This window comes from Stylophora pistillata, chromosome 6 (assembly GCF_964205215.1).
Source record: "Stylophora pistillata chromosome 6, jaStyPist1.2, whole genome shotgun sequence".
Lineage (NCBI taxonomy): Eukaryota > Metazoa > Cnidaria > Anthozoa > Scleractinia > Pocilloporidae > Stylophora > Stylophora pistillata.
Genome location: NC_142524.1, coordinates 27200693 through 27225472, shown reverse-complemented (window position 1 = coordinate 27225472; position 24780 = coordinate 27200693). Strand labels below are relative to the sequence as shown.

General features: G+C 39.0%; 2 protein-coding genes across 3 annotated transcripts; both read left to right on the top strand.

Annotated features, from left to right (window-relative positions):
* The first annotated feature begins 187 nt into the window (after window positions 1-187).
* Window positions 188-12230, top strand: LOC148729214 (polycystin-1-like protein 2). The gene is made up of 7 exons (XM_088725228.1): window positions 188-474; window positions 3949-4209; window positions 5496-6212; window positions 6698-6931; window positions 7245-8543; window positions 9042-9210; window positions 9553-12230. The coding sequence occupies exons 1-7, from the start codon at window positions 409-411 to the stop codon at window positions 11292-11294; spliced, it is 4488 nt and encodes a 1495-aa protein (XP_088581354.1). The 5' UTR covers window positions 188-408; the 3' UTR covers window positions 11295-12230.
* Window positions 12231-12917: 687 nt separating this feature from the next.
* On the top strand, window positions 12918-17794 carry LOC148729213 (UPF0764 protein C16orf89 homolog). 2 transcript variants are annotated; one of them, XM_088725313.1, is made up of 5 exons: window positions 12918-13655; window positions 15311-15739; window positions 16324-16699; window positions 16870-16931; window positions 17040-17794. In XM_088725313.1, the coding sequence occupies exons 1-5, from the start codon at window positions 13409-13411 to the stop codon at window positions 17090-17092; spliced, it is 1167 nt and encodes a 388-aa protein (XP_088581439.1). In that variant the 5' UTR covers window positions 12918-13408; the 3' UTR covers window positions 17093-17794. The 2 variants fall into 2 exon arrangements, with proteins under 2 accessions (XP_088581439.1, XP_088581438.1); XM_088725312.1 differs by having other exon boundaries at window positions 12919-13655; window positions 17036-17794.
* The last annotated feature ends 6986 nt before the right edge of the window (window positions 17795-24780 follow it).

Below are 24780 nucleotides of genomic sequence, written 5' to 3'. Positions count from 1 at the left end.
TACCATTCTGAAAAAGGCCACAAAGGGTGACGCCCTCGTCTCACACAATGAAACGGTAGGATACTGAAATCCTTTACTTATCAATTTCTTTATAAAACATTATTTTAAAAACGTGACTTTTTCAATGTTCTGATCTATGCGTCTTTTGAGGTGGAGGACTTTGTGAGATTTTAAGACATGATTGAAATCCAATTTGACAGATAAGAAAAAAGTTCGCATAGGGAAGAAGTCTGCACACAAGCTTTAACTATATTCATTACTATCAATTTTTTTTTGCAGAGAGCTTTATTGGACAAACTTGAGGATTTAACCGACTGGCTTTTACCACAAAATGTGAGGAACCGCAACCCTGAAACCCGCCTTCTTCGCGACGGATGTAGATTGCTATTGTCTTGTGTCACAAATATCATGGATTCTAGCTCCAGCAAACTTCTTACAGCTAATCAGTCTGCCAACTTTGATGGAGACGAAGAGGTATTTCTCAAATAGCATGTATCTCGAAACTTTCAGTAAGGGCCACATCTAACAAATTTCATTAAACGAGGACCTTATTAAATGAACTCGACACTTTCAGTAGCGTATTTGGTTTTAGTATATACTAAAACAGTGGATAGCGACGACGCATTCCCTGAAAACACAAAGAAAGCGCCTAAATTTGGTTTGGCCGTGTTTAAAGGCAATGGTGTAAGTTTTTAACCCGGAGTTTATCGATAAAAACCAATGAGAAAGGTTTTGTTTACAAATGCAAATTACGTATGATGCACGATCCTCGCAGTAGATAGCGCAATTTAAGCAATAGCGAAAATCAGACCTGAAAAAAATCAGGCCTGTACGGGACTCGAACCACTGACCTCTGCGATACTAGTGCAGCGCTCTACCAATTGAGCTAACAAGCCAACTGGGAGCAGGCCGTTAAGTTGATTCGTAATAAACCCGTGAAAGTGATAAATAAGATACAATGAATATATGAAGATCATATATTTTGAACTGCGGTATTAGGTACGTATGATGCACGATCCTCGCAGTAGATAGCGCTATTTAAGCAATAGCAAAAATCAGACCTGAAAAAAAAAAACAAAAAAATCAGGCCTGTACGGGACTCGAACCACTGACCTCTGCGATACTAGTGCAGTGCTCTACCAATTGAGCTAACAAGCCAACTGGGAGCAGGTCGTTAAGTTGACTTGACTACCAGTTGGCTTGTTAGCTCAGTTGGTAGAGCGCTGCAGTAGTATCGCAGAGGTCAGTGGTTCGAGTCCCCTACAGGCCTGATTTTTTTCAGGTCTGATTTTCGCTATTGCTTAAATAGCGCTATCTACTGCGAGGATCGTGCATCATACGTATCTAATACCGCAGTTCAAAATATATGATCTTCATATATTCATTGTATCTTATTTATCACTTTCACGGGTTTATTATGAATCAACTTAACGGCCTGCTCCCAGTTGGCTTTTTAGCTCAATTGGTAGAGCGCTGCAGTAGTATCGCAGAGGTCAGTGGTTCGAGTCCCGTACAGGCCTGATTTTTTTCAGGTCTGATTTTCGCTATTGCTTAAATTGCGCTATCTACTGCGAGGATCGTGCATCATACGTATTTAATACCGCAGTTCAAAATATATGATCTTCATATATTCATTGTATCTTAAATGCAAATTAATCTTACGTAATCTCACTTGTTGACTTCCGCGCGTGAAAATGTTGGAATCGTTGCTGGAATGTATGAATTAAAATACCTTTTTGGTGGTGTATATTATCTCACTGTTTTAGTATATAATAAAACAACTATTCACCTCAGTGTCGGTGGTTAGCGGTGGATATTTACCTCGCCGCTTCGCGGCTCAGTAAATATCCACCACTAACCACCTCCACTTCGGTAGAGTATCGAAATTGTAAATTGGCCGCCGTAAAGAGTTAAAAAGCTGACGTTTCGAGCGTTAGCCCTTGTCAGAGCGATTGGGAGAATTATGGATTGTGTGTGGGTTTATATAGGCGCAAATTTTTGATTGAAGGCTACGGTTTATGTGCTCAGTAATGTGTATTGCAAACCTACAGACTGAGATGCTACTTGTTGTATTCATCTTCGCATCCATCTTATGTCAAGAATCCCATTCCCTTTTCTCAGTTTCTAAGCCTTCATCGTTTATGTAGTAATGACTTTGATTTTTTCCGAAAATCAGAGTCATGTGCCAGTTTTTCGAAAAACGTGGTTATTCTGTTTCTGTCGTTCAAGCGGGTCAACACCGCGCTCAACTTATTGATCGATAGTCAGCACTACAAACATCACAGAAGAAAAATTCCTATCGCATTCCATTCACTCTCACACTTCACCCTAACAACCATTCAGTTAAATCCATTATTCTTAAAAACCTTAAATTACTTCAAAACGATCCGGAGACTAGTACTATCTTTTCGCAACCTCCATTCATTTCATTCAAACGCGACAAAAACATAGGCAATTTTTTGGTCAGAAGTTCATTCCAAACTAATTACCAACCCCACAATTTTAAATGCGCTCGCGCACGGTGCAAAACTCGTCCTTTCATTCACAACGCTGAGAAAAGATCGGGACCCAAACAATCTATTAAGATCACTGATCACTGCACGTGCACCTCCGCCAACGTCATCTCTTGCATAACTTGCACTTATTGCAAAAAGCTAAACATCGGCGAAACAGAAAGACGACTAGGTGATCGATTGCGAGAACACCTTCGCGACATAGAAAGGAATGACGAGGACGCATCAAAACCATGTCGCCAGAAACTTTAATCTACCTAATCATTTTAAACAGCATATGGCAATCTGCGGTCTTTCCTTACATTTAGGTAGCTCAGAAAGCCGCAAACTCTTGAATAAAAGTTTATCTTTCAAATCGGCACTCTTAACCCCCTAGATATCAACAAACGCTTTTCATTCTACTAATTTATTCGTGTCCCCATCAAAAGCGTAGCTCCACTTTCTGCATATAAACTCACACACATCCCACAATTTCTCCATTCGCTCTGACAAAAGGCTAACGCTCGAAATGTCAGGTTTTTAACTCTTTGCGGTGGCCAATTTGCAATTTCAACTCAGTTGACATAACCAAATTACCTTGTTAGCCCCACCGACGCAGCACCACAGTTTCTTAAGGAACTTATCTCTTTTATTCACATACTTTCAGTAGAGACCGCATTAAACAAAAAGTTGTAAGACGTGGTGTTTTGGCCAGTGACTTTTGATTCATGCATGCAAGATATTCACCGTACCGGACTAATTGCAATGAAGAGTCTAGAGAAAGAATTATGAAATAATTTTAGGAAAAGCAGAAGGCCATGCTATTGTTTTTGTCCCATAGAAAACAAAAGATAGGGAAACGGCCTTGAATTCTTTACCGAAATGCAGGCTTAGGGATTATGACAACACGTGCCAAACTCCATAGCAGTAAAATACTGACCTGTATCAAAATTAATTTTGGTTTTTTCAACTGAGTTGACAAAGGGCTAATAATCAAAACCGCAGCTTTTAAACTCTTTACGGTGGCCAATCTACATTATAAACTCAGTTGATAAATCCAAAATTACTTAGTCACTCCCACCGAAGCAGCACCTCAGTTTCTTTAGAAACTTACCCCTTTATTCATTTAACAGAAATAAGGAGATGGAAAACTACAGTGTAATCACGCATCAGATCTTTAACGATTCCAGGGAAAAGGAAATCGGCAATTAACCACTCAACACGGTCCGACAAACTTTAAGATAATATCAATTCTTGGGTATGCAAGAGGAACACTAATTATCCCACTCCCTTCTCTTCAAGTTGAAGAAATCTTCTTTACCCACGGGCAATTTTTCTCAGATGCTTTTTGCTCATATTGCCGCTTTTATTCCTATTCGTCCCTCCCCTCTTTTTTAAGTTTTTTCCCATCCCAGCGTTATAATATGATAATGTAAGTTACTGAACTTCTCTTTAGATAGACATTGGAAAGATAATCTCAGCCCGTTGTCAGAAGTTGACAGAAGTTATTACCAACGTATTACTATCGTTCAAGTTGCCTGGAGAAGAATACAGTACCATTCGCAATGGACTTCAATCGACTACACTCGGCAAACATGAATCAAGTGAATTGAGCCTTTTAGAAATCAGCGATGGAGAAGCCAGTTTTGTGTTCCCTCATCTGGATGACATAGCGTTGAAAAGTTGGATTGGTGACGTCTCTGAAGTTGGGGTAGAAGTAAGTAATCGTTCCAGCGAATAAAGTGAAATTTGTTGACTTTTAAAGCTCTCCATGGCTTAGCGCTAGTATATCTTAGTGATATTATATCATTCAAAGGCGATTCTGATTACAATTTAAGATCAAATTTTAGTAATTTATTAGCTCGCCCGACAATTAGATCTGCCATGACTACTGGAGACAGAGCTTTTTCGGTAGCTGCCCTATTTTTATGGAACTCTATTCCGGAAAGCCTAAGGGCTGTAAGTAGTACAAATATTTTTAAGAAACAACTGAAAACGTATCTTTTTAAACAAGCATACTGTTCATTGCGTGAACATTTTTTAGACTAGGTACTGTATAGATTTTTTATTGCTTTTTAATTCATTATTAAAATATAATTTTGTTTTCATTTTGTAATTTAACTTTCACATTCAACGCGGTTTCTTTTAGATATTTTTTAACTTATTGCAAAGCGCATTAGATCATCTACTTATAATGAATTTTTTGCAATAGAAGTATTAAATTTATTATTATTATTTATTATGTTCGTTAATGGCAATATGTTACTACAGCGGTACTGTAGTAAACGATTTGTAAGGTCAGCGGTTGTCCCCAATTTTCCGGGTAACCACTCAACCACGAGTGTGGCCATGTTTTTCTCATCACAAGTGTGATGCGTAGTTTTCCATCAATGCGATCTTCTGGCCATCTGCATTTCTAAAGCAGAACTTAAGTTGTTATCTGAAGATTAAAGTGTTGATCTTGACAGTAACAACGCTAGTATTTTTATCGTGGAAACTCCTTCAGACCTAGCAAGTGCGACTTTCGGGGGCAGCCACACAATAACTGTGTTGAAATAGAGGCTTGAAGTAGCATGAAAAAAACACTGCAGTACTGATGAATGGCTGATGAACAATGTCACATGGAGGAAAAGCGTCCTCCCAATATCTCACCATCTCATGAAGGAAGGTACAGCGGATGTTTTGTAATGATTCTGAGCCGGTTTCTTCGTCAACTCAACCTTCTTTTCCTTTATCTACATTTATTATACTGCATACCTTCATAACAATCCATGTACATTTACGATGAGGATTAGTCGCATTATCCATGCTAAGTTTCGAGTATCCTGTCTCACTCACCTTCAAGACTTTTGTAGTTCAGTTTGTTGCGCATAGAAACGCGAAATCAGAAGAGGCTGCGGTTCGTATACTGAAATGAGAATCACATTATTCGTCACCCTACGCTAATGGAAAATATTTTACTTTATTATCTTTACTTTTTACTTTCTTTTTGGTACCTTGCAGATGATCAACTATCATTTCAACCCGTATGCGACAGACAATAGCAGCAGTAGAATCAGATCAAACGTTGTCAGCCTTGTCCTAAAAGACGAGACGGGGAAAGCTCTAAACACAACTGAACTACCTTCATATATACAAATCGCTATTCCAGTGACAAATTATGCTCCCGGAAACAGTACTGGCTCGGATCATTTCTTAAATCCTGGAAGGATGCAATATCACGTGGTAACCGTACGTGAGGTCAATACTACCGTGAAACTAACCATTACGACCAAAACGGCTTCTTTTCTTACTGTGTATGTAAAATTTGCTGAACAGCCAACTGAGACATCCTACGATGAGATGATTTACTCATCTGCAGAGGAACGATTAAACAGCACGGGCATTGATTGTGAATTAGGAGAGGCGTGCACTCATAATATCACCATGGAGTGCAGATATTCGGGTAAATATTACTTTGGTCTATTGGAGATCAGTAAGTCTCGAACAGAATTGCCACAGTCAAGGAGTAGACGATCCATTCTGCCAGAGCGAGCCACGCGAGAGAAGTGCGTAAAGTTTAAGGATCCTCCTCCAACAGTTCCCCCTAAAGGAGAGTACGTCAGTCTTGTCCCTCAGTACGACTTTAATAGATCAGTTAACTATAGTGTGCAAGTGGAGACTATATGGTGTGCATTTTGGTCTGAGAATAAACAAAGATGGACAAACAAAGGATGCAAGGTGAGAGAGAATACACAGAAAACATGCAATGAGCCATTCATTGGCAAAGAAAAACATCCGAGACCTTATTACGCAGGTTATTCAAGCATTTGTAAGCTCTCTGTGGGATTGGAAATTAAACGAAGAGTTTTATAGTCACTAGCATGTCATAGATTTAAACCATTAAGCAACTTGGTTGTATCTATAGCAGTATAAAACTGATTCTTGAGTTAAAATAAGTAAGTATAAATTTGTTACTGCTACTCAACAAAAAAAACACAAACATTTTTCTCATTTGTCGGAGAATAAAGTACTCGCACGTACTTGCAACAGCTCTGAATCGCCTTCAGAGCGAAATAACCTGAAAGTAACTGGAAATTCCCCTTGCAAAGTCCATTTAAAATTTGCTGAAGGTGAGATGAGAGTCTTTTTTACAGAAAATATCGTAATAGTAGCCACATAAAGGGTATTTTAACTGAGGCAGGAATTAATGGACTGATCCACAGGTGAGCCGAGAATCAAGCCATTCTTCTCTGAAATGTCTCTGTAATCACTTAACTGCATTTGGAGGAGACATTCTTGTTGCGCCAAATACCATTGACTTTCAACTGGTCCAGCAGGCCTTTGACGATGTGGATCCTAATGACCTCCTTGTCTTAACAGTATTGTGTTCTACTTTTCTGATTTACTTTCTTGTTTTGGTGAAAGCTCGCAGGGCTGATAAAGAGGATGCCTCGAAGGTTGGTTTAAAATAAAAGATGATAGTAAGGATACTGTCTACATAAATGAACCAATTTCTTTGCAATCAGTTGTTTCTGAAGTTTGCTATAAAGGACGCTTTATGAACTGAGTTAAAAATAAACTTTCATTTTATATATTTACTAGATCAATTTCAACGATAGTGTGCAAATTTAAATTTGAATGACACTTGCGTATCAACGATGTTATATATATCAATCATTTATTCTTTGAATACGTTTGTCTAAGAGGCAGCACTCCTGTCAGAGATTTTAACGGTGATTAAGTTTCACTTAATTCGCTTTTTTTTTCAAGGACAGTCCTATGATACCCTTGTTGGAGCATCAAAACGGTTATTACAAGTACGAGGTATCCATTACCACTGGTGGATGGAAATATTGTGGTACCACTGCTAATGTATCCATGACTCTTCATGGGACTAAAAATACCAGTGAGGTTATCAAACTGACATGTGACATCCCGTACGACAGGAAGCTGTTTTCTGAAGGGAACACTGATAATTTCCTCCTTCGACAGAATATGCCGCTGGGTGAGATATTTTGTGTGCAGATCGGCCATGACATTTCTGGCGAGGACCCATCCTGGTTTATCAGTGAGATCTTAGCTGTGGATTGTCAAACAGGACAGCAATGGCTCTTTAGCTGTCACCGCTGGCTTGCGCTAGAGAGAGATGATGGTGAAACAACCAGGAGATTTTATGCAGATGACTTTAAAGAAGACGAAGAATTTAAACGAACGTTCAGTGTACTACGAAGAAATGGCTTCGCTGATGATCATTTGTGGTTGTCAGTGATTAAGAAGCAGCCAAGGAATCACTTTACTCGAGTTCAACGAGCATCCTGCTGTTGGAGCCTTCTCATGTTGTCAATGGTAACATCCGCCATGTTTTATGAAACAGCGAACCTCTCAGAGAGAAAAATACAGGTTGGACCCTTTTCACTGACTCGGAGTCAACTTGTCATTGCCTTGGAAAGTGCCTTGATTGTTGTGCCTGCAAGTCTGCTAATTGTGGTTTTGTTTCGTAAAAGCGAACCTAGGATAAATACACAAGGGAGGCGGTATCAATTGGAGAAAAGCAAGAGAAAAACATCGTGTTCACTACCTCATTTTTGTGTATATATTGCATGGTTTCTCTGTGTAAGTACTGCAATCACCTCTGCCCTTTTCACAGCGTTTTACTCTCTTACGTGGGGAGGAGAGAAGTCGGCACGTTGGTTAACAACTGTTGTGCTTTCGCTTACTGGAGATGTTATAATCTCCCAGCCCATCAAGATTCTTATCGTATCCATCATTATAGCCTCGCGGTGTGGTTGCAGTAGAAGGAAAACGAAGGAAGCTACGTCGACGAACGGGCGTGACGGGGAGGAACTAGCTAGTGTTGTGGATCTTTCTTCCTTAGATGTTGAGCGTGCAAGAAAGTTTAAGATAAACGAGAGAAAAATGTATGCTTACTTCAAGGAACTCGTCTTTTCGATGACATTCTTTACACTTTTATTGATTGTCTGTTATGGAGACAAAAGTGACCATAGATACAAACTTTATGCCGCCACAGAGGGAAGCTTTCAGTTCTTCGATAATATGGGCAGTTATAAGGTGCGTTTCTTTCGATGGCATATCCCCACCAACTAGGGTATCACACATAACATTTTATCTCAAACTTGTTACAGTTGAACAGGAGGCTATGTGTCCTGTAAAACCGAAAAGGAGCAGAACCTGGATCTCCTTGTACTTAGTCAAAATTTCCAGAGTTCGCTTTTTGGAATTCACCAATTCTTGTTCCCTGTTTGCATTTGCGATGAAAATTTAAATGGTTATAGATACCTTTTGAGAACATAGTAACCTTAAAAGAGAAGACTAACCATGATATAAATTAATTATCAGTTCTTAGCCGTTTAACTATTTAACTAGTGATAAGAAGAAAGAATCATCCACCGTTTTACAGCAGTCATATTTCACGTTGGTTGTATTTTTGTTTTGGAAAAGAAAAAAGCTCATCATCATTTTCTAATGATTCTGGATACTCTGTTAGCGCAGCTATTGAAAACGGTTTTATTTTCTTTGTACAGTCAATGTTCTATTTTATTTTTACAGATTACCAATGCCACTCAGTTTTGGGGTTGGGTGGAAAACATTTTCACGCCAGCAGTTTTTACAAACAATTGGTACAATGGGCAAGAAGAAAAAGTTTCAGAATATGTTGGAAACAAACGATCACTCTTGGTCGGAATGCCTCGTCTGAGACAACTCAGGGTCAAAAAAAGTAAGTTTATCGTTAGTCAAAAGAGACAATTCTGGTGTGAATTTCTTATCTGAAATTTTGCGAACTACAACAAGCTGCAGGAAAATGATGACCACATCATACGAAAGTTACAACTTTGTCACAACTTTCAGAATGTCGTAACAGGTTAATGTATTAATATGACCTTCAGGGACACAGAAATAATTGAAGTAAAGTGAATTTAGCGTACGTGGATTGAGCAAATAACTCATGATAATTTCATCCAAGATGAGCTCCAGCAAACGTACCAAAGAGTGGATGTAAAATAATGAAAACAGCCATTCTCAAGTACGGAAACGTTTCTCTCTGTCTTTCTCTTTACAGAATCCTGTGAAGTTCACGAACTGTTTAAAGACACTTTCAAATCTTGTTTCGATTCGTACTCCTCCACAAAGGAGGAAAAAGGAACTTGGATTTACTCCAATAGCTCTTCAGTCCTGTGCCCAGAAAATTGGGAATATGATGCAGACAGAAGGTTTGGCGGCTTTGATTCTTGGGGTCGTTTTGCTGTTTACAATGGCGGAGGATACATAGCCAATTTAGGATACAACACGTTTACAGCTGAAATAGTTATCAACGATTTAAAAGAAAACCACTGGATTGATCAGCAGACCAGAGCCGTGCTGTTGGAGTTCTCACTGTATAATCCACCAAGTAACCTTCTAGCAGTCATGACTTACTACTTCGAAGTCCTTCCATCTGGCTTTGCAGGAACGTTCAAGAGCTGTAGGATCTTATCTCTGAGTGCAACAAACCCTCAGGCTCATAGCACTTATCTGCTGTTTGTGTTGTTGTTCAGCATTCTACTCGTTTGCTTCTTCTTTGTCCAATGTGTCAAATTCTACCGTCGAAAGTGTTCTTATTTCAATTCGGTGTGGAATTTTTTGGATATGTTGCAGATACTCTCTTCGTCATCAGCGATGTTACTGCAATATATGCGGACCAAGGTGGCCACAAAAACGTTCGAAACGTTGAAAGAAAACCCTTTTCTTCCACTCAGCTTCCATCTTGTATTAAGTTTGCTTGAGTTAGAAGAAGCTGCTATTTGTTTGGCGACCGTGATTGCTACACTACGTCTTCTGAAATGCTTTTATTTCAACCCACAGATCATAGTTTTTACCTGGACACTTCGTAGATTGTTTAAACCAATAGCTTCCTTTTTCATGGTGTTTTTTATAGCAACAATGGCCCATGCACTATTGGGTTTCATCGCTTTTGGATCCAGTGTAAGCATGTTTGCCTTAGTGCATAACGCTATTTTCAGTCAGTTTTTAATGCTCTTGGGACAACCAATCCCACTGAATGAACTAAAGGAGACAAACCCAATAGTAGGACGTCTCTTCTTTCTCACTTTCGTCTCCAGCGCGGTTATAATCATCTTTAACATGTTTATCGCTATAATAAATGAATATTATGCCGACTCGAGCGCTGACAAAGGAGGGGAGGATTATGAGCTTGCACAATTCATAATTGAGAGAATTCTGGAGACTGTATTGGGACAGAAATCTAAGAAAGACCAGACGTGGAGAAAACACGAGCTTTTTGAGCCAGATTCTCTTCTAGAGGAACGTTCCTCTAGAGGAGTTCCAGATGGTGACTCTTCACCTGAGTGGACACCAGTCATGTACCGCAGCTGCACACAGCAAATATCCAAGAAAGGAAGATCTCGAGTAAACAATAGTGAAGACCTTATAGAGTGTTTAGTTTGGGAAACGTACGGACCAGAACATTTACTGGTGAGAAGTTCCACAAATGAAAAAGGATTTACAAGAGTTGATCTGAATAAACTTTCTGGCTACGTCGCCGACGCAAGACGATACAAAATTATGACAGATTGGGATGCATTGGGCGATTACCACGAACATGACGATGAAGGAGACTCTTATGATGATGAAGATCATTATGACGAAGTTGACATTGAAATAAGTTCTAGTGGCGATAGCGGTGAACATGAGGATTCTAACAGCAGTGATAGTGAAGATACGGATGAAAAAGACCCTCAGAACGAGGAAAAAACAAATCGAAACAAACATGTCCGTTTTGTGATATGTGAAAAATTTCCTTAACGTTTTCTCTTATTTACCATGACGAAATCTGCTAACTATTGAAGCTTATTGAAAAGATCCCGTGCCCTAAATACCTATCTACTTTCCAGCTGATAATTTTGGTCTGTGCTGGTGCATGACTTACGGCTTGGCATGATCTTGGTCCTAGCCAGGCAAAGAGCCTCCCTCTTACGCAAGGGTTGAGGGTGTACGAATGCCAAAAGTAAATGGGTCAGCGCTGAATATAGGAAACTTTACTTTTTTGGTATATGGCAAAAATATTTCATATTTACAGAATGAATTTTCGTCGGCAATGGTGTCATCTCAGTCGAAAGTCTAGAGACGCGAATTCACAGTACGCCCAAGGTAGCTGCTTACCACAGGTTGAGCAATTTGCGGATGTAATTCAGTACGAATGTGCCAGATTTTAACTAAAGGCCACTCTGATAATTTACTAAAGGCCACTCTGATACAGAAAAGGGCGCTTAAGATAATTTTCCCATGTGCCGATAGTTACTCAGAAGCCCTCGAGTTAGCGTATAGAAGAGATAAGATATGTAAAGAGCATATGTGCAAAATGAAGGACGCAAACCACCCTCTCCATCCTCTTCTACCAACACGCTTAGACGATACCTGTCCCTATAACCTCAGACACAAATCAGACCAGTTGTATCTTTACAGAAACGTTACTACCTGTAGAACGAAGCGCACCGAAGACTTTTTAACTTTTAAGTATTTTAAACAAATGTGATGTATGTTCCGTGTGGTGTATATAACTTGTACTTAATGTATACAGAAATGTACATAGTCGTTCTTCTTAATAAGTTTTCATTTTATCATAACTCGTTAATTCAGTAAGTTACTGCAAGGGAGTTTAATAAACCATTATTATTGATAGTATAATGTTGATGATTTCTTTGATCTATATAATCCTAAATAAAATACGTTAAAATGCTACTTAGCATAGTATTTTTTGTTCTTACTCTGCATAGTATGAGTCATATTTTGGGAAGCCCGCTGTTACAGCTACGTAAGAGCCCACAGTTTCGATTTTAAAGAAATATTTTTAATTTCTATTTCTAGCTTTTTCAACTGCCCGCTCGAAGCCCTCAAGCCGATGTTTGTTTATCATATCATTATCTTTACGCTTCATTTCGCTTCAAGCCCATGTTTGTTTATCATATCATTTTTACGTTTGGTTTTTTAGGTTTCCTAAAATCCTCTGGCGCAGAGCACACGATCATTAGAAGTGCTGTATCTCTTTAACGAATGCGAACTATTTCAATAGTTTTAGAACTATAGAAAATCTTCGCAGTTATATAAGGTTCTTACCACAAAAGCAGTCCAGTGCACCAGTTAATAGCCACCCGCTATTGAATTAAACCTTGAAAGTAGACTTCATTCAATTAATCCGGTAATGTCCATGGAAACAATCAGTCATACGTTTTCCGAGGTACCTACGTAAATTAAAGAGGTGGACAGTGCGTATCTTCCTTCCCGAAATTCAAAATTTATTGCCCACATGCGCGACTAACAGCACAAATGTCATCGGAAATGGATTGGTGAAGAAGTTTCACGACCGTATGACTTTTTTTAGTTCCGTTAAGTATCTGAAAAAATAGCTTGTTCAAATTAACAAATACTAGATTTTAACAACGACGAAACTGAAGAAGACATCTTAGTGGGGAAGGGTAAGGCTAAGATGATCGTGGGTAACGCAATCTCCATCCCGTCACTCCTAGCAAAAAACAAAGATATATAAAATTCTCCGACGTACGCGTGGCTTTAAAATTATGAACACTGAAAATAGGTTGTTTGATATAACATGCTCTTGACTCAGCTTGAGACCCCATGAAGGCATCATAGGCGGGCAGATTACTCAGCTACGCTTGTTACGATGTAAACAAAACACGTCGCTCATTGTTTTGCCATGCGGATATGCTCCGCTAATAAAATGCTAATCCCTGTCTCGGCAGGTAGTCATCTGTCAGATTTAAGTACACGTCATTTGACATCAATGGGCTAAGCATAAAAAATTCATCATATGCAGAGCATGTTTTGAATTCGTGTTGGGTAATTCAAGATATAAAATTCCTCTATTCCCAAATTTCAATTATCAACTTGAATTTTAAACCATGTATTTGCTTTCACGATATCGGCAACTGATCGTAATTCTACTTTTGATTTCCGAATTTGGACAATCTGCGCATTCCTCCAACACCAGTCTTTATAGAATACGTAGAGAATCATCAAAGACTACTGAGAATCATCAAAGACTACTGAGAAGGACTTTAATCTCTCTGAGCAAGGTTGTGGACTTCTTCGCAAAGGAGTACAAAAAGTTTAATATCGACGGGATTTTTGGTCTTCAGGCACTCGATGGTAAGTAATAACATCTCACACAATATAGTTTGCTAATCAAACTTTATAGAACTACAAATATTATTAGAGGATCAAATGAATTAGCCTCACTAAAGGATCATCAAATGAAAATGAAACCCTAAGGCTCTGCATCAGTGACTAATTATTGATCGCGGTTACATAAAGTGGGTCATCACCTCAAGACGATAAAGACAAGTTAACAAGCACCAGCTTTTTCAAAACAGCTATCATGAAGAGAATTTGTGCCAACAATGCCGGTGCAACCATAGAGAAATTCAGTTTGGCTATTAAGGCAAAACACAGACAACGTAAACAAACAGAGGTGAAGTTGCACGTGTCAGAAATCACAAAAGATGTTTTTCATTCAGACATTTTTATAGGAAAAAGAGGTTCTCAATGAGGTTAACCGATAGTCGTAAAACGGCCAAAAAATTTAGTCGTTAGGCACAAAAATTGACAAATTTCAACTGATAGTCCTTCAGAAAATTTCAGGTGACATCAATTGAAAGACATTAACCGTTGGCCCTAAGGAGGGGCCAAAATTTTAGCCGTTGGCCGTAAGAGTCATCAACCCAAAAGGGAGATAAGAATTTTGGCACCAAAATTAGCCATAATTAGTGCAAGGAGGGTCGTCTTAACATAAATTCAGCACAAATTTATCATTTTTACGCCGTAAAAATTTATGCTCGGACAGCACAACATGAAGGACACTACATGATTTCGAATAACTCCAAACTGGGTGTGATATGGGATTTTATTACACGACTCGGGCAGTCAGAGGGCCAATAACTAAAATCAACCAATCAAAATGCTCTATTGCCGGTCCAATATTCTCTAAGTATTGGACCGGGCACTGTCCTGAATGGTCCCGAATGATACCACACTTGTGTCCCTTTGAACTTCAGTCGTATAATAAATCTCTTATTAACCAAGCTTACTCGGGACCGTACTGGAAGAACATCGGCCCTCGGTCTTTTTTGTACGGACCTCGCTGCGCTCGGTCCGTACTGTCAAGACCTCGGGCCGATATTCTCCCAGTACGGCCCTCGCGCTTGGTTAATAAGATATATTTATTCACCGAAATAACGCATAAGAAATTCCTCAACAACGCAAATCTAAATGTCTTCCGCTTTGAGATTAAATAAATTACCATCATCCCAAACGGAGTAAGTATAAACGTGTTCATATTCTTACGTATGTTTCTGAGGGTGGGTGGAGGGCGAAGCCCCTATTGACGTAAGCGACATAAGCAGTAGCCCAGACTCCCAGTAGATAGTATGAAAGCTTTTATTTCATAGAGAGAAAGACTCGGACAAAACCGTAAGAGCAAAATGATTGCCATCTTCATAAAATAGCGTGTGCTTGTCTGCAGACTTTTCCTAATGCAGCAAGGGAAATTTGAGGCAACTACACGGAGGCCAAATGTTGTGCTTGCTGGACCATATGCGAATCAAAGACCATGTCAAATCCATTCCACGATGAAATAACAGATGCATATTGTGCTTACTCTTCAGCTTCCACCACTGGCGAAAGCTCCAGTCGTCAGTGCTAAATTATCAACATCAAAGAACACTAAATTAATAATTGAAATAGCTATGGTCAAGGCGTTGCTTTTATTTTTTTCTTTTATTAAAAACGAGCGCTTTATTTTTAAGGAATTCTTCAGGACTTACTAAACAAGGTGGAAACCAATCGTATTCAAATACCAAAGAAAACATTCCAAGTATTGACCCGTCTACACCGCAAAGCGAGCTTTGTTTCCAATAAATCACAGCCCTACTTACAAGCTTCGGACCCAGATTACTACAGGCTCGGTTTCGTAGCTATGCATGCTTGGCAATTCCGGAGAGAGTTCCGGAATCTAAACACCAGCCTTTCCCAAATAAAACCACAAGACGTTGTAAATGTGCAGTTTGACATGCACACTATGGACCGGTGTATCTCGGAATTGATTGGATACCAGAGGTCTGGTGCGAAACCTTGTAACATCACCAAAGAATGCTGGAATTTCGTTCGAAGTGAGAACACAACAGGTTACATGACAACTCACCAAGCACTCTTCTTCATGGTTGGGGAAATCAAAGGTACCTGATTGCAAAAATCTTTTAAATCGAAGCAGAACTGAACAAAGGTTCAATCCTTTTCAAGCAAAAGACTCCCGTGACATTCAGCGACTCGAGACTATCATTTGACTTAAATGATAACCCCCGTACTTTTTAGACATTGTTTCGACGTTATTTCGGCGCTGCCACTAGCAAAGTAACTACTCCTTTTACTTCGAGAGCTTTTATACCCTTAACTGGTCATAAATGATCACTTTATTACGATCAACTGATTTTAAGTTGGTTTCAAGTTAATGACTAATTTATTATTTCCTTAAAGAACACCAGCCTTGCGTAAGTATTATGAAACCTAGTTATTTAATTTTTTTTTTATAATTATTTTTTAGCTTTTTTTTATTCAGCGACTTGCTCACAAAAATCAAGTGTCATCAGACAATTTGGTTTAGGAAAAGGCAATTTTGCCTTTCTTGATAAGAAAACAAATTAAATAGCATGGTCTTAGAAGACACTGGACTATAGACAAGTAGTGAAAACACTTGAAAAGAAAAAGGCAAATGCTTGTAAAGGCATATGAATTCTTAGAGCTGATCTTTATCTTTGGGCAGGTTGTCTACCCAATATCACCCAAAGACTCTACAGTTCTCACAAAGAAGGAAAAAGAACTATCGAAAATATATTTAAAACACTTTGTGCTAACATCTATAAACAAATGAGATGGAGGGAACTTGTCCTCAGGAGAAAGCACCAGTCAAGGAATGCTGAGGACAAAGACCTGTATATGGAACAATGTTACGTGTGTGGGATCTTGGGATACCATCATCAGTTTCTTTCACTTGACAGACTGTCAGCTGTTTTGGATTGGCAGCTCCCACCTGGTTGCTACGGTAGCAAGGATAGTCCCAAAAGCAGACATCGAGGCACGGAAGATAGCAACGGGAATGTAGAGCATGAGGACTACAGCGATCTTAATGATGGATTCGGGTATTAAAGAACTCAACGTGCTTTACATCTTTAATTACTAACTATTAACACAAGCTATCAGTATTCGGAGCAAATGGGTTAAATAAGCTTAAGAATTGTTTTTACCGTTCATATCTCTTTGTCACCTTCTTCTCTGACACGTTATCGTATACCATACTCTTTACTTGTAGGTTAAAGCCAAGCGACTCTGTTGAACGAGTAATCAGAAATCGCTCAAACAACTATTTGCCGGGTGAGTTTCACATGTCTCGGTTATCGTTTGTGGGTTAGTTAATAGGTCGCTGCCTTTCTCTTACTAACTGCTAACCAAATTTCTTTTGTGTTTATTGTATTAAGGTAGATGTGAGAGACACATTACAGGAGTGGCAACAGGTCTACTGGGCGTCTACCTGAAGTGGCTATTGACAGAACCACCTCTCACCCCGGTGAAGGAACTAAATAACTAAAACATGATGGCCACAACTTTTTAAAATTCATATTCATTGTAACCAAAACAAACAAAAGAAGAGAGTTTGCAGTAATAGAATAAAATCAGAATTAAAACGGGGTATTAGCTTCCTGAAGAGCAAAACAGAAGGAAAAAAATGGGAAGTCTACTCACGTGCACGTGAGATAAATCAAAGTACTGGCATCGGAGACATATGCTAAAAACCTGGCTTCCCAGCACCAAATACAAAGAGCCACAATGGTCTATAAGTCTCTGCACGGCTTAGCTCCAGACTATTTACGTTCTAAATTTGAAAGGCGAGAAACTGCGTATAACCTAAGAGACTCTGAGAATAAGCTTAATATTCCATCGCCGCGCACAAACATTATAAGAATAGCTCTAGCTATAGTGGCACCACCCTATGGAACAGCTTCCTCGTGATATAAGACAGAGTCCCTTGGGTTATTTAAGCGTTTAATTAAAGAAGTACATTGTGGCACGGCATTTGTGGAAAGCAGCTTTAGTTTGGTTTAGGTTTTAAGTCTAGTTTTCATAATAGTATCTTATCCATTTGATGCATGTTGATACCGTTATATATTTTAAGTGTTTTATTATTTATAGCTGATGAATTGACCGTAGATAAATAAAGATTATCTGAGCCTTATAAATACATAATTGCTCCTGGCACTATCACCCCTGAATCACACATTAAGATCACAAGAATGAAAGAAAATGATCGCCTACCAAAAATGTCTTGATTTAGACAAATTCTAATTGTCAGCACCTTAGGCAATGTATGGAGAACATATGATTCCAATTTCTTAATCAGTATAGGTGAGGGGAGAGAATCAATTGCCTTGCTCAAGTCCGATGTTTTAAACTCAGACCACTCTTCTACAACCCGGCTCCTTTTTCCAGTTGCCTACGAACCGTAAAATCTTACTGTCCTATCCGTTGTTCTTTTTGTAGGCTACAAGGTGGTGGCTAACCATAAGTTTTGGGTCTACATATTCAGTTACTTGCTCATTGAGTAGCTTTTCGTAGACCTTTCCCCAGGCAGGTAATACAGTAGCCCATCTAAAAATTCTGACTTCTCGTCTTTTGATATTTTCAAACACAGGAATTTGTTCCCCTATCTACCTGGGGTTATCCACAGATCTAAAACAAAAAAAATTGTTTAAACCCAGTGCATATTGGGCTAAGTCTATCGCACCACAAAGCTTGTGGTGCTATAAACAACTCTGTTTGATCCGATGGCGGACTTCATGACGCATACATTGCCAACAGTTTTCATTCAGTACTGTTGTAAATATTTACCTTTCATTCGAGTTTCTTTAGCTCCGAAAATTTGTACTTCAATTGAGATTTTAACCGCTGTGATACGTGATGAAAAAAGTGGTCTTTTTCATAAAGACAAGTCCGCTGGATAAAGTTGGTTTTGTTTATCAGTTGACAAGAAAGGAACTTCTAGTTAAAAGGAAACCATTCGCAATTGTTTTAAGGATTTTTCCGAGAGTCGATTGAAATTTTTTTTGTCGTAAAATATGCCACAAAATTGTCACGAACAATGATTACAAACACATGAACTTGATCGCTTAAACTGAACATCATCGTTCTATTAAATTTATTCGACTTCCAAGTTGCATTTTTGTTACAGTAATATTGTAATCCGGCTGGCGAGAAAACCAACAGACTCAAGGTAGAGGCCACCTTGATTGGAAGCTTTAAGCTCAGTGTCGGTCAACTGTTAACGAAAACATGTTCAATTACCAAAACCATCCGAGGCACTAGATACAACTTGTCACTATAAGACTACTAAAAAATTCCCTCTGTTACCAGAACAGATCTACAACCTGAGTAAGGTTTTAAGTCAAAAGTGGAGTAACAATGGAGAATCCCTCCACTACTCGATCTGTTCTTGACCCGAATAACGTTTTCGTCAGCTCACAGAAAATATACAATGGCAGAAGGGCGTCTTAAATCAATGAAACATTCTCTTGTAGCACTTCATTCTTTAAGATCAAAACCATTTCCTTCGACAAGATGATAGCTAAAGATGAAAGCTGACGAGTTCGTGGGTTTCTTACCTAAAAAACGTACATAGAACTCAAACTAATTACACGAGTTACTTCATCGACAAACATTTTGTCTTTCATTGAAGAGTGTTCAAGTTCTAATCTGAAGCAATCTTTGCGTGGTACGGTGACAAGCAGCTTACGTATCGTGACACTGAATACAATCATTGGTTCCGTTAGTGCGCATATCTAATTCCTTCACTTGGTGTGAGAACCTGATGTTGTCAATAAAAAAGTTCAACCTGAGGCAGTACTTGTTTCACGACAGATTTCATCTTGACCTTATCACCCAGTGGATTACCACGTAGCGAGAGATGACTCAGACAAGGATTGAATTCCAAACTATCCACTAAACCACGAAAGTCATGTTCATCCAAATTTGAATAATCAAGACTTACACACATCATGCCGGGAAAGAAGCGAAAACGCTCAGTAAGCGGAGCAAGACAACCTCTGAGGTTGAAATTAGAGAAATCAAGAAGGTTTAAAGCCAGAAATGCTTCATCATATCCTCTGAGAATCTGAATCTTTAATTACTAACTCGGTGACAGAGACAACTTTTCCACAAACTGAGAAGTCACCGTGGGCGTCAAGAAAGATGTTGGTTTTTTTTTTTTTTTGGTCAGTAACTAGCATTTTCTGTGAGACTCGTACGCTTAAAACCCGTCATTAATTCTGGATTTCTCTTTAAAGACATATTTTATAATTTAGTTAATTCGCTTTCGAAGTCAATCGTTGCAAGTACTTTGCCGATGAATCCCAAAAAAGTTGCCGATAAGTGTCTAAAAGTTGCCAAAATTTTTCTGCTTTTCATACCTTTTTTGGGTGTTAAAGATTAAAAATTCGCACATTGCTTCTTATCAAAACTTTTTCAAATTACAGATAGAGCTAAAACTAAAGAAAAAAAGATATATTGTGCAGACAGCGAGAGTCGTTTAACAATCTAGACCTCTCTTCTAGTTATTGATCATTTCAGTCCTTTATTCTCGTTACCTAAATGTTTGACTCAGGGATGCTAATGTATGGAGAAAATGGAGAAGAAAGATACTAGCCAATCTTAGGAGCCAAAGAGTTAATCAAGAAAATGTAATGTTGTGACAATGCAACAACTCTAGCTGATAAGTTAGTCTTTTGTCATTGTTTGTTTGCAAGGTACTGCATAAAAAATTGTAAGGAGAAATGAAATGTTAATCGTTACCGTGTTGGTTTTTTTGCAGATGGATGCGAATCACACATCACCGGAGTTGGCACGGCCCTACTGTCAATTTACCTTCGTTTCGTAATTGATGAAGAGTTGTTAATAGTGAATTCAACTGAAGCTAGCAATTTCTAAGAGCTAAAACAAGGATTTGTCAAAAAATCAGGACTTATCACAAAAATATTTATGATCTCGAAGTATTAATTGTGTAAATAAGGTGCTGAAAAGATTTACAAACTGGAAACGCTGTTATATCGGAAAGGAGCAAACTAAATAGACATAACTTAAACTGCAAGTGATTAAAAAAAAATTAAGCCGTTTAGTCAACTACACTTTTTTAAGTAGTTGACGCATTTCCAAGTGACTAAGGAAAAAAATTTAATGGCTCGACGTATGATGTTTGATTTAAATGAAAATGGTGCAAGTCGTTTGAACTTGAAATCCAATCTCTTCAGTACCAAGATTACTGATTTTTTTTCCTGCTAACTAAGGCATTTAGTAATTGTCCTGATCCGTGCACACCACGGCTCGCGAAGAGATTATTCATGAGACGCTGTCACAATTCGAAACTAAGAAAAGAAATTACTAAATAAGGCAAATCGAGTTATGAGCTAAAAACTTTCTTTGATCAAGTTATTTTCATGTCAAGATGGTGACACCTGTCTCTAAGAGTACTCTAATATCTTTATAGACCTATTTAGACAAAATGAATTCAAAATTATCAAGGACCGTGCACATATTTCAGGGGCTCAACCAGAAAGATCTTCTTTGTAATTCTATCCAAGCAATGATTGATTTTCCTGAGGGTAATTAACACGCAGTGTGAAAGAAGGTTGCAATTTTAAAGATGAAAACTCTAGATAAGTTATAGCTTTTATTTAAAGGGTGGTTTCAATACGCAGTTGATACAACAAAAATATTTTTACAAACCCACTATTCTTTCCCTTTCCTTTTCCGCGATGTTCTCGAAACAGCCGAGAATCTTTTCGTCCATCAATATTATAGTAAGTAGTACTTGATGTTTGCTGAAAGCTATTACATACGATTTTCTGGATTGATTTAGGCAGCTTTTTCCGATTTGATTGACTTATGTAGAGTATTGGATCGCAAGAACGAACAATATTGTACAGGTAGGTATTTGAAAGACACTGGATTTAGCTTAAAACTTTTAAAACTAATGACGAATTGAGAACAGTTGTGATCCTTGAACACTAATGAATACACTACAAAAGAGACATTTATAAAGAAACATTTTTAAAGGAAAGAAACAAAAGCCCTCATCCCAAAAGAAGGTGTGATCAATTTATTTCAACATATTAACTCATACAAGTATAATGTAAGTCGACTTGAAATATGATATGTCTTCTAATTTTTTTTAGTTTATTCGATTAATATCCATATGTTTAGATAGTTCTAAGAGAAGAATATAAGAATAGGATATTACCGATCGTAAAGTGTGATCGCTTTGGTGGGATTTGTCATAAAAGGACTATTGTCGGTGACAGAGACAACTTTTCCACAAACTGAGAAGTCACCGTGGGCGTCAAGAAAGATGTTGGTTTTTTTTTTTTTTGGTCAGTTTTTCTGTAACTAGCATTTTCTGTGAGACTCGTACGCTCAAAACCCGTCATTAATTCTGGATTTCTCTTTAAAGACATATTTTATAATTTAGTTAATTCGCTTTCGAAGTCAATCGTTGCAAGTACTTTGTGCTGTTGGTAATATATTCTCCATATATAGTCCCATTTAAAACCAGGTGCGATCCCCATACCTGTGAGTATAAGACTGAAAAATAAGTCTTCACTCGACTTTGTTGATGATTCAGTTCAGGTGGCCCATACGTCAGATCCTGTCTCCAACAACAGACGCTGTCATAACTACCCTCACAAGAGTGGTCAGACTACACGATCCGATCATTTCTAATATTTGGCAAATATTACTCCTGGTCGCAAACTACCTACTCTAAAAAATCGCTAGCGCTCGATTGTAAATTCTCGTTATTACATTTCAACTAATGTGGATTATTTGTCACAGATTTTCCTGTATTTGCCGACGACATTCTTATGTCATCATGGCCGACCTGGGAGCTATTATTGGCCACCGGGTAAGGAAGAGTTTCTTCCGGTATTCATATAAAACCAAAACCAACATGTTAAGAAGACGTTAATGAACTTGTGCGCGTGCTTTGGGACTACGTAGGCTAATAATATCGTAAGTAAATCACGCGAACGTCGACCTTTTAATTTTGTGCGATTTTTTAGAGGGAGTTGAAGAGTTTTCAGTTTATCGAGTAGCAGTTTTGTTTAATGGTCGTTGTCGTTTACCGTGAGTCTATAGTTTATCGTGTTGGAATTAAAGTGTTTGTTTGGATTTCCCGTTTCGCTTCGAAACATTTTTGGCGACCACGATGGGAGCAAGGTATGAACTGTATTTTTTTTGAGATTTCGTTTGCGAGTTGAGTGCTATGGCTTCCGCTGAATCCTAGAGTTGCGAAGTTGTTGAAGTTACAGTGAAAAACGACAAAACTGGACCGAGTGGAGTCGACAAACAGAAGCAAAAGAACGTTCTGTTGATAGAGATTAAGAAAAGAAAACGTAAAGCTAAGACGAAATTGACAAAACGCAGACATGAGTTGGAAAAGTATGCTTAAGAGATTCAGAAATAACGGACATAGAAAGTGCGATTGAACAGCTGTGGGCAGCGCTAAAGGACGTACAAGAGATTTTAGAGGAAGTAGCCGCATTCTATGTGGAATTCGAAGAAGAAGCTGCAAAAAAAGAAGCGTTTGAAGAGTCCGAAACGATCGAAAGAGAAGTACAAAAAACGATTGAAGCGGGTCAAAATGCGATTAGAGTCCGCGCGTCCAAAACCGAAAATATGAACTGGCCATTAAGCGAGAACACAGCGGATCGCTAGGAGCAATCGGCCCGAGAAGATCAGCTTAACGAAAGTCACGGAAGCCACGACATCCGGAACCGATATTTGAAGCCGTTAACAGTTCCCACGTTCAATGGTGACAGGAGAAAGTTTGAAGATTTTTGGGCCCTTTTTACAAGTCTCGTAGACGAGTCAATGGAGCCAGTACATTTGAAAATGGCAAAATTACGACAATGCCTTACAGGGAACGCTTTGGAAGCCATCCGTGGTCTTGGAATCACCGCCCCCGAATACGAGGAGGCAAAAGAAATATTAAGGACGAAGTATGGAGGTACGCGCCGGCTTCTGCGAGCCTACTTGGATCAACTAGAATAGGCGCCGTTAATAAGAAGCAACGATATCCACGCGCTGGAGAAGTTTTCTGACCTTGTTAGAATTACAGTGGTAAAGTCACAGGCCGAAGGAAGAGACGGTGAGTTATGAGATGTAACTCTTCACAGCCTGCTGGTAAAAAAGTTGCCTGAGTCGTCAGCTAGAGAATTACAGTCGCTGGTTAAACGAACGCGCCAGACAAAGATCAGTCAAAGCTTTCAGAGACTGGTTGAAAAACGAAGTGAGATTCCGAATAGAAGCGGTGGAAATGGTGGACGGGATTGAGTCGAAACCTGTCGAGCGCGCCAGATTTCCGAGAGTACCGAGGTGCCAGGGTCAGAGCAGGATGTGAAATTTACATACTGTTGCGATGGGGAAAGAGCCGCCTAGTGTGAAGCCTCCATGTTCTCTCTGTCACAGTTTCGATCACGGGGTGTGGTATTACAAGGAGTCCTAGGACAGAGGAGTGGATGACCGCTGGAAGATCGCGAAAGGAAGAAAGCTGTGTTTCCCTTGCCTAGCCTCTGATCATAGGGGGAAAGATTGCCTGAGAGCCCGCAAGTGTGGTGTAGACGGTTGCTCTCTAAACCACCACCGTCTTCTTCATGGAGCTGAAGTTTTGTCGGAAACTGGACCGACGACAACGTTGCCTTATGTTGAAGATGAGAGACGCTCAGATGTTCCACGGGAGGGGGCATCCACTGTGACCCTGACCAGCTGTAATGAAGGAACGTCGACTGAATCTTATTCGTTACGAACTGTCCCTGTGTGGATGAAGGCCAATGGTAGAAAAGTAAAAATAAACGCCATTCTAGACGACTCATCGAACGAAACTTTCCCAAATGAAGAGGTTGCAGGGGTACTAAGACTGCAAGAGCCTTTCAAAAAAGTTCAAGATCATGTTCTCAACGACACCGTCGAAACGTTTCAGTCCATGCCATTGCAAATTGAAATCAAAAGTGTAGATGGCAGGTTGTCAAAGGAAATCAGGGTAAAAACATGTCCTAAGAAAGTCACAGGTAGTTACCGAGCTGTGAACTGGAACAAACATCAGGATAAATGGCCTCACCTGACCTAGTGCAGTTTTCCCAAGCCGGCAAATGATGGACTTGTCGATCTTTTGATTGGCACT

Bases quoted from the DNA above. Each gene is read 5' to 3' on its own strand.
- LOC148729214 (XM_088725228.1), top strand. From the start codon at position 409: ATGGATTCTAGCTCCAGCAAACTTCTTACAGCTAATCAGTCTGCCAAC. The intron at 4,210-5,495 runs GTAAGTAATCGT...GGTACCTTGCAG, and splicing joins TCTCTGAAGTTGGGGTAGAA to ATGATCAACTATCATTTCAA. The intron at 6,213-6,697 runs GTGAGAGAGAAT...ACTGATCCACAG, and splicing joins GGACAAACAAAGGATGCAAG to GTGAGCCGAGAATCAAGCCA.
- LOC148729213 (XM_088725312.1), top strand. From the start codon at position 13,409: ATGTATTTGCTTTCACGATATCGGCAACTGATCGTAATTCTACTTTTG. The intron at 13,656-15,310 runs GTAAGTAATAAC...TTTATTTTTAAG, and splicing joins TGGTCTTCAGGCACTCGATG to GAATTCTTCAGGACTTACTA. The intron at 16,932-17,035 runs GTGAGTTTCACA...TATTGTATTAAG, and splicing joins CTCAAACAACTATTTGCCGG to GTAGATGTGAGAGACACATT.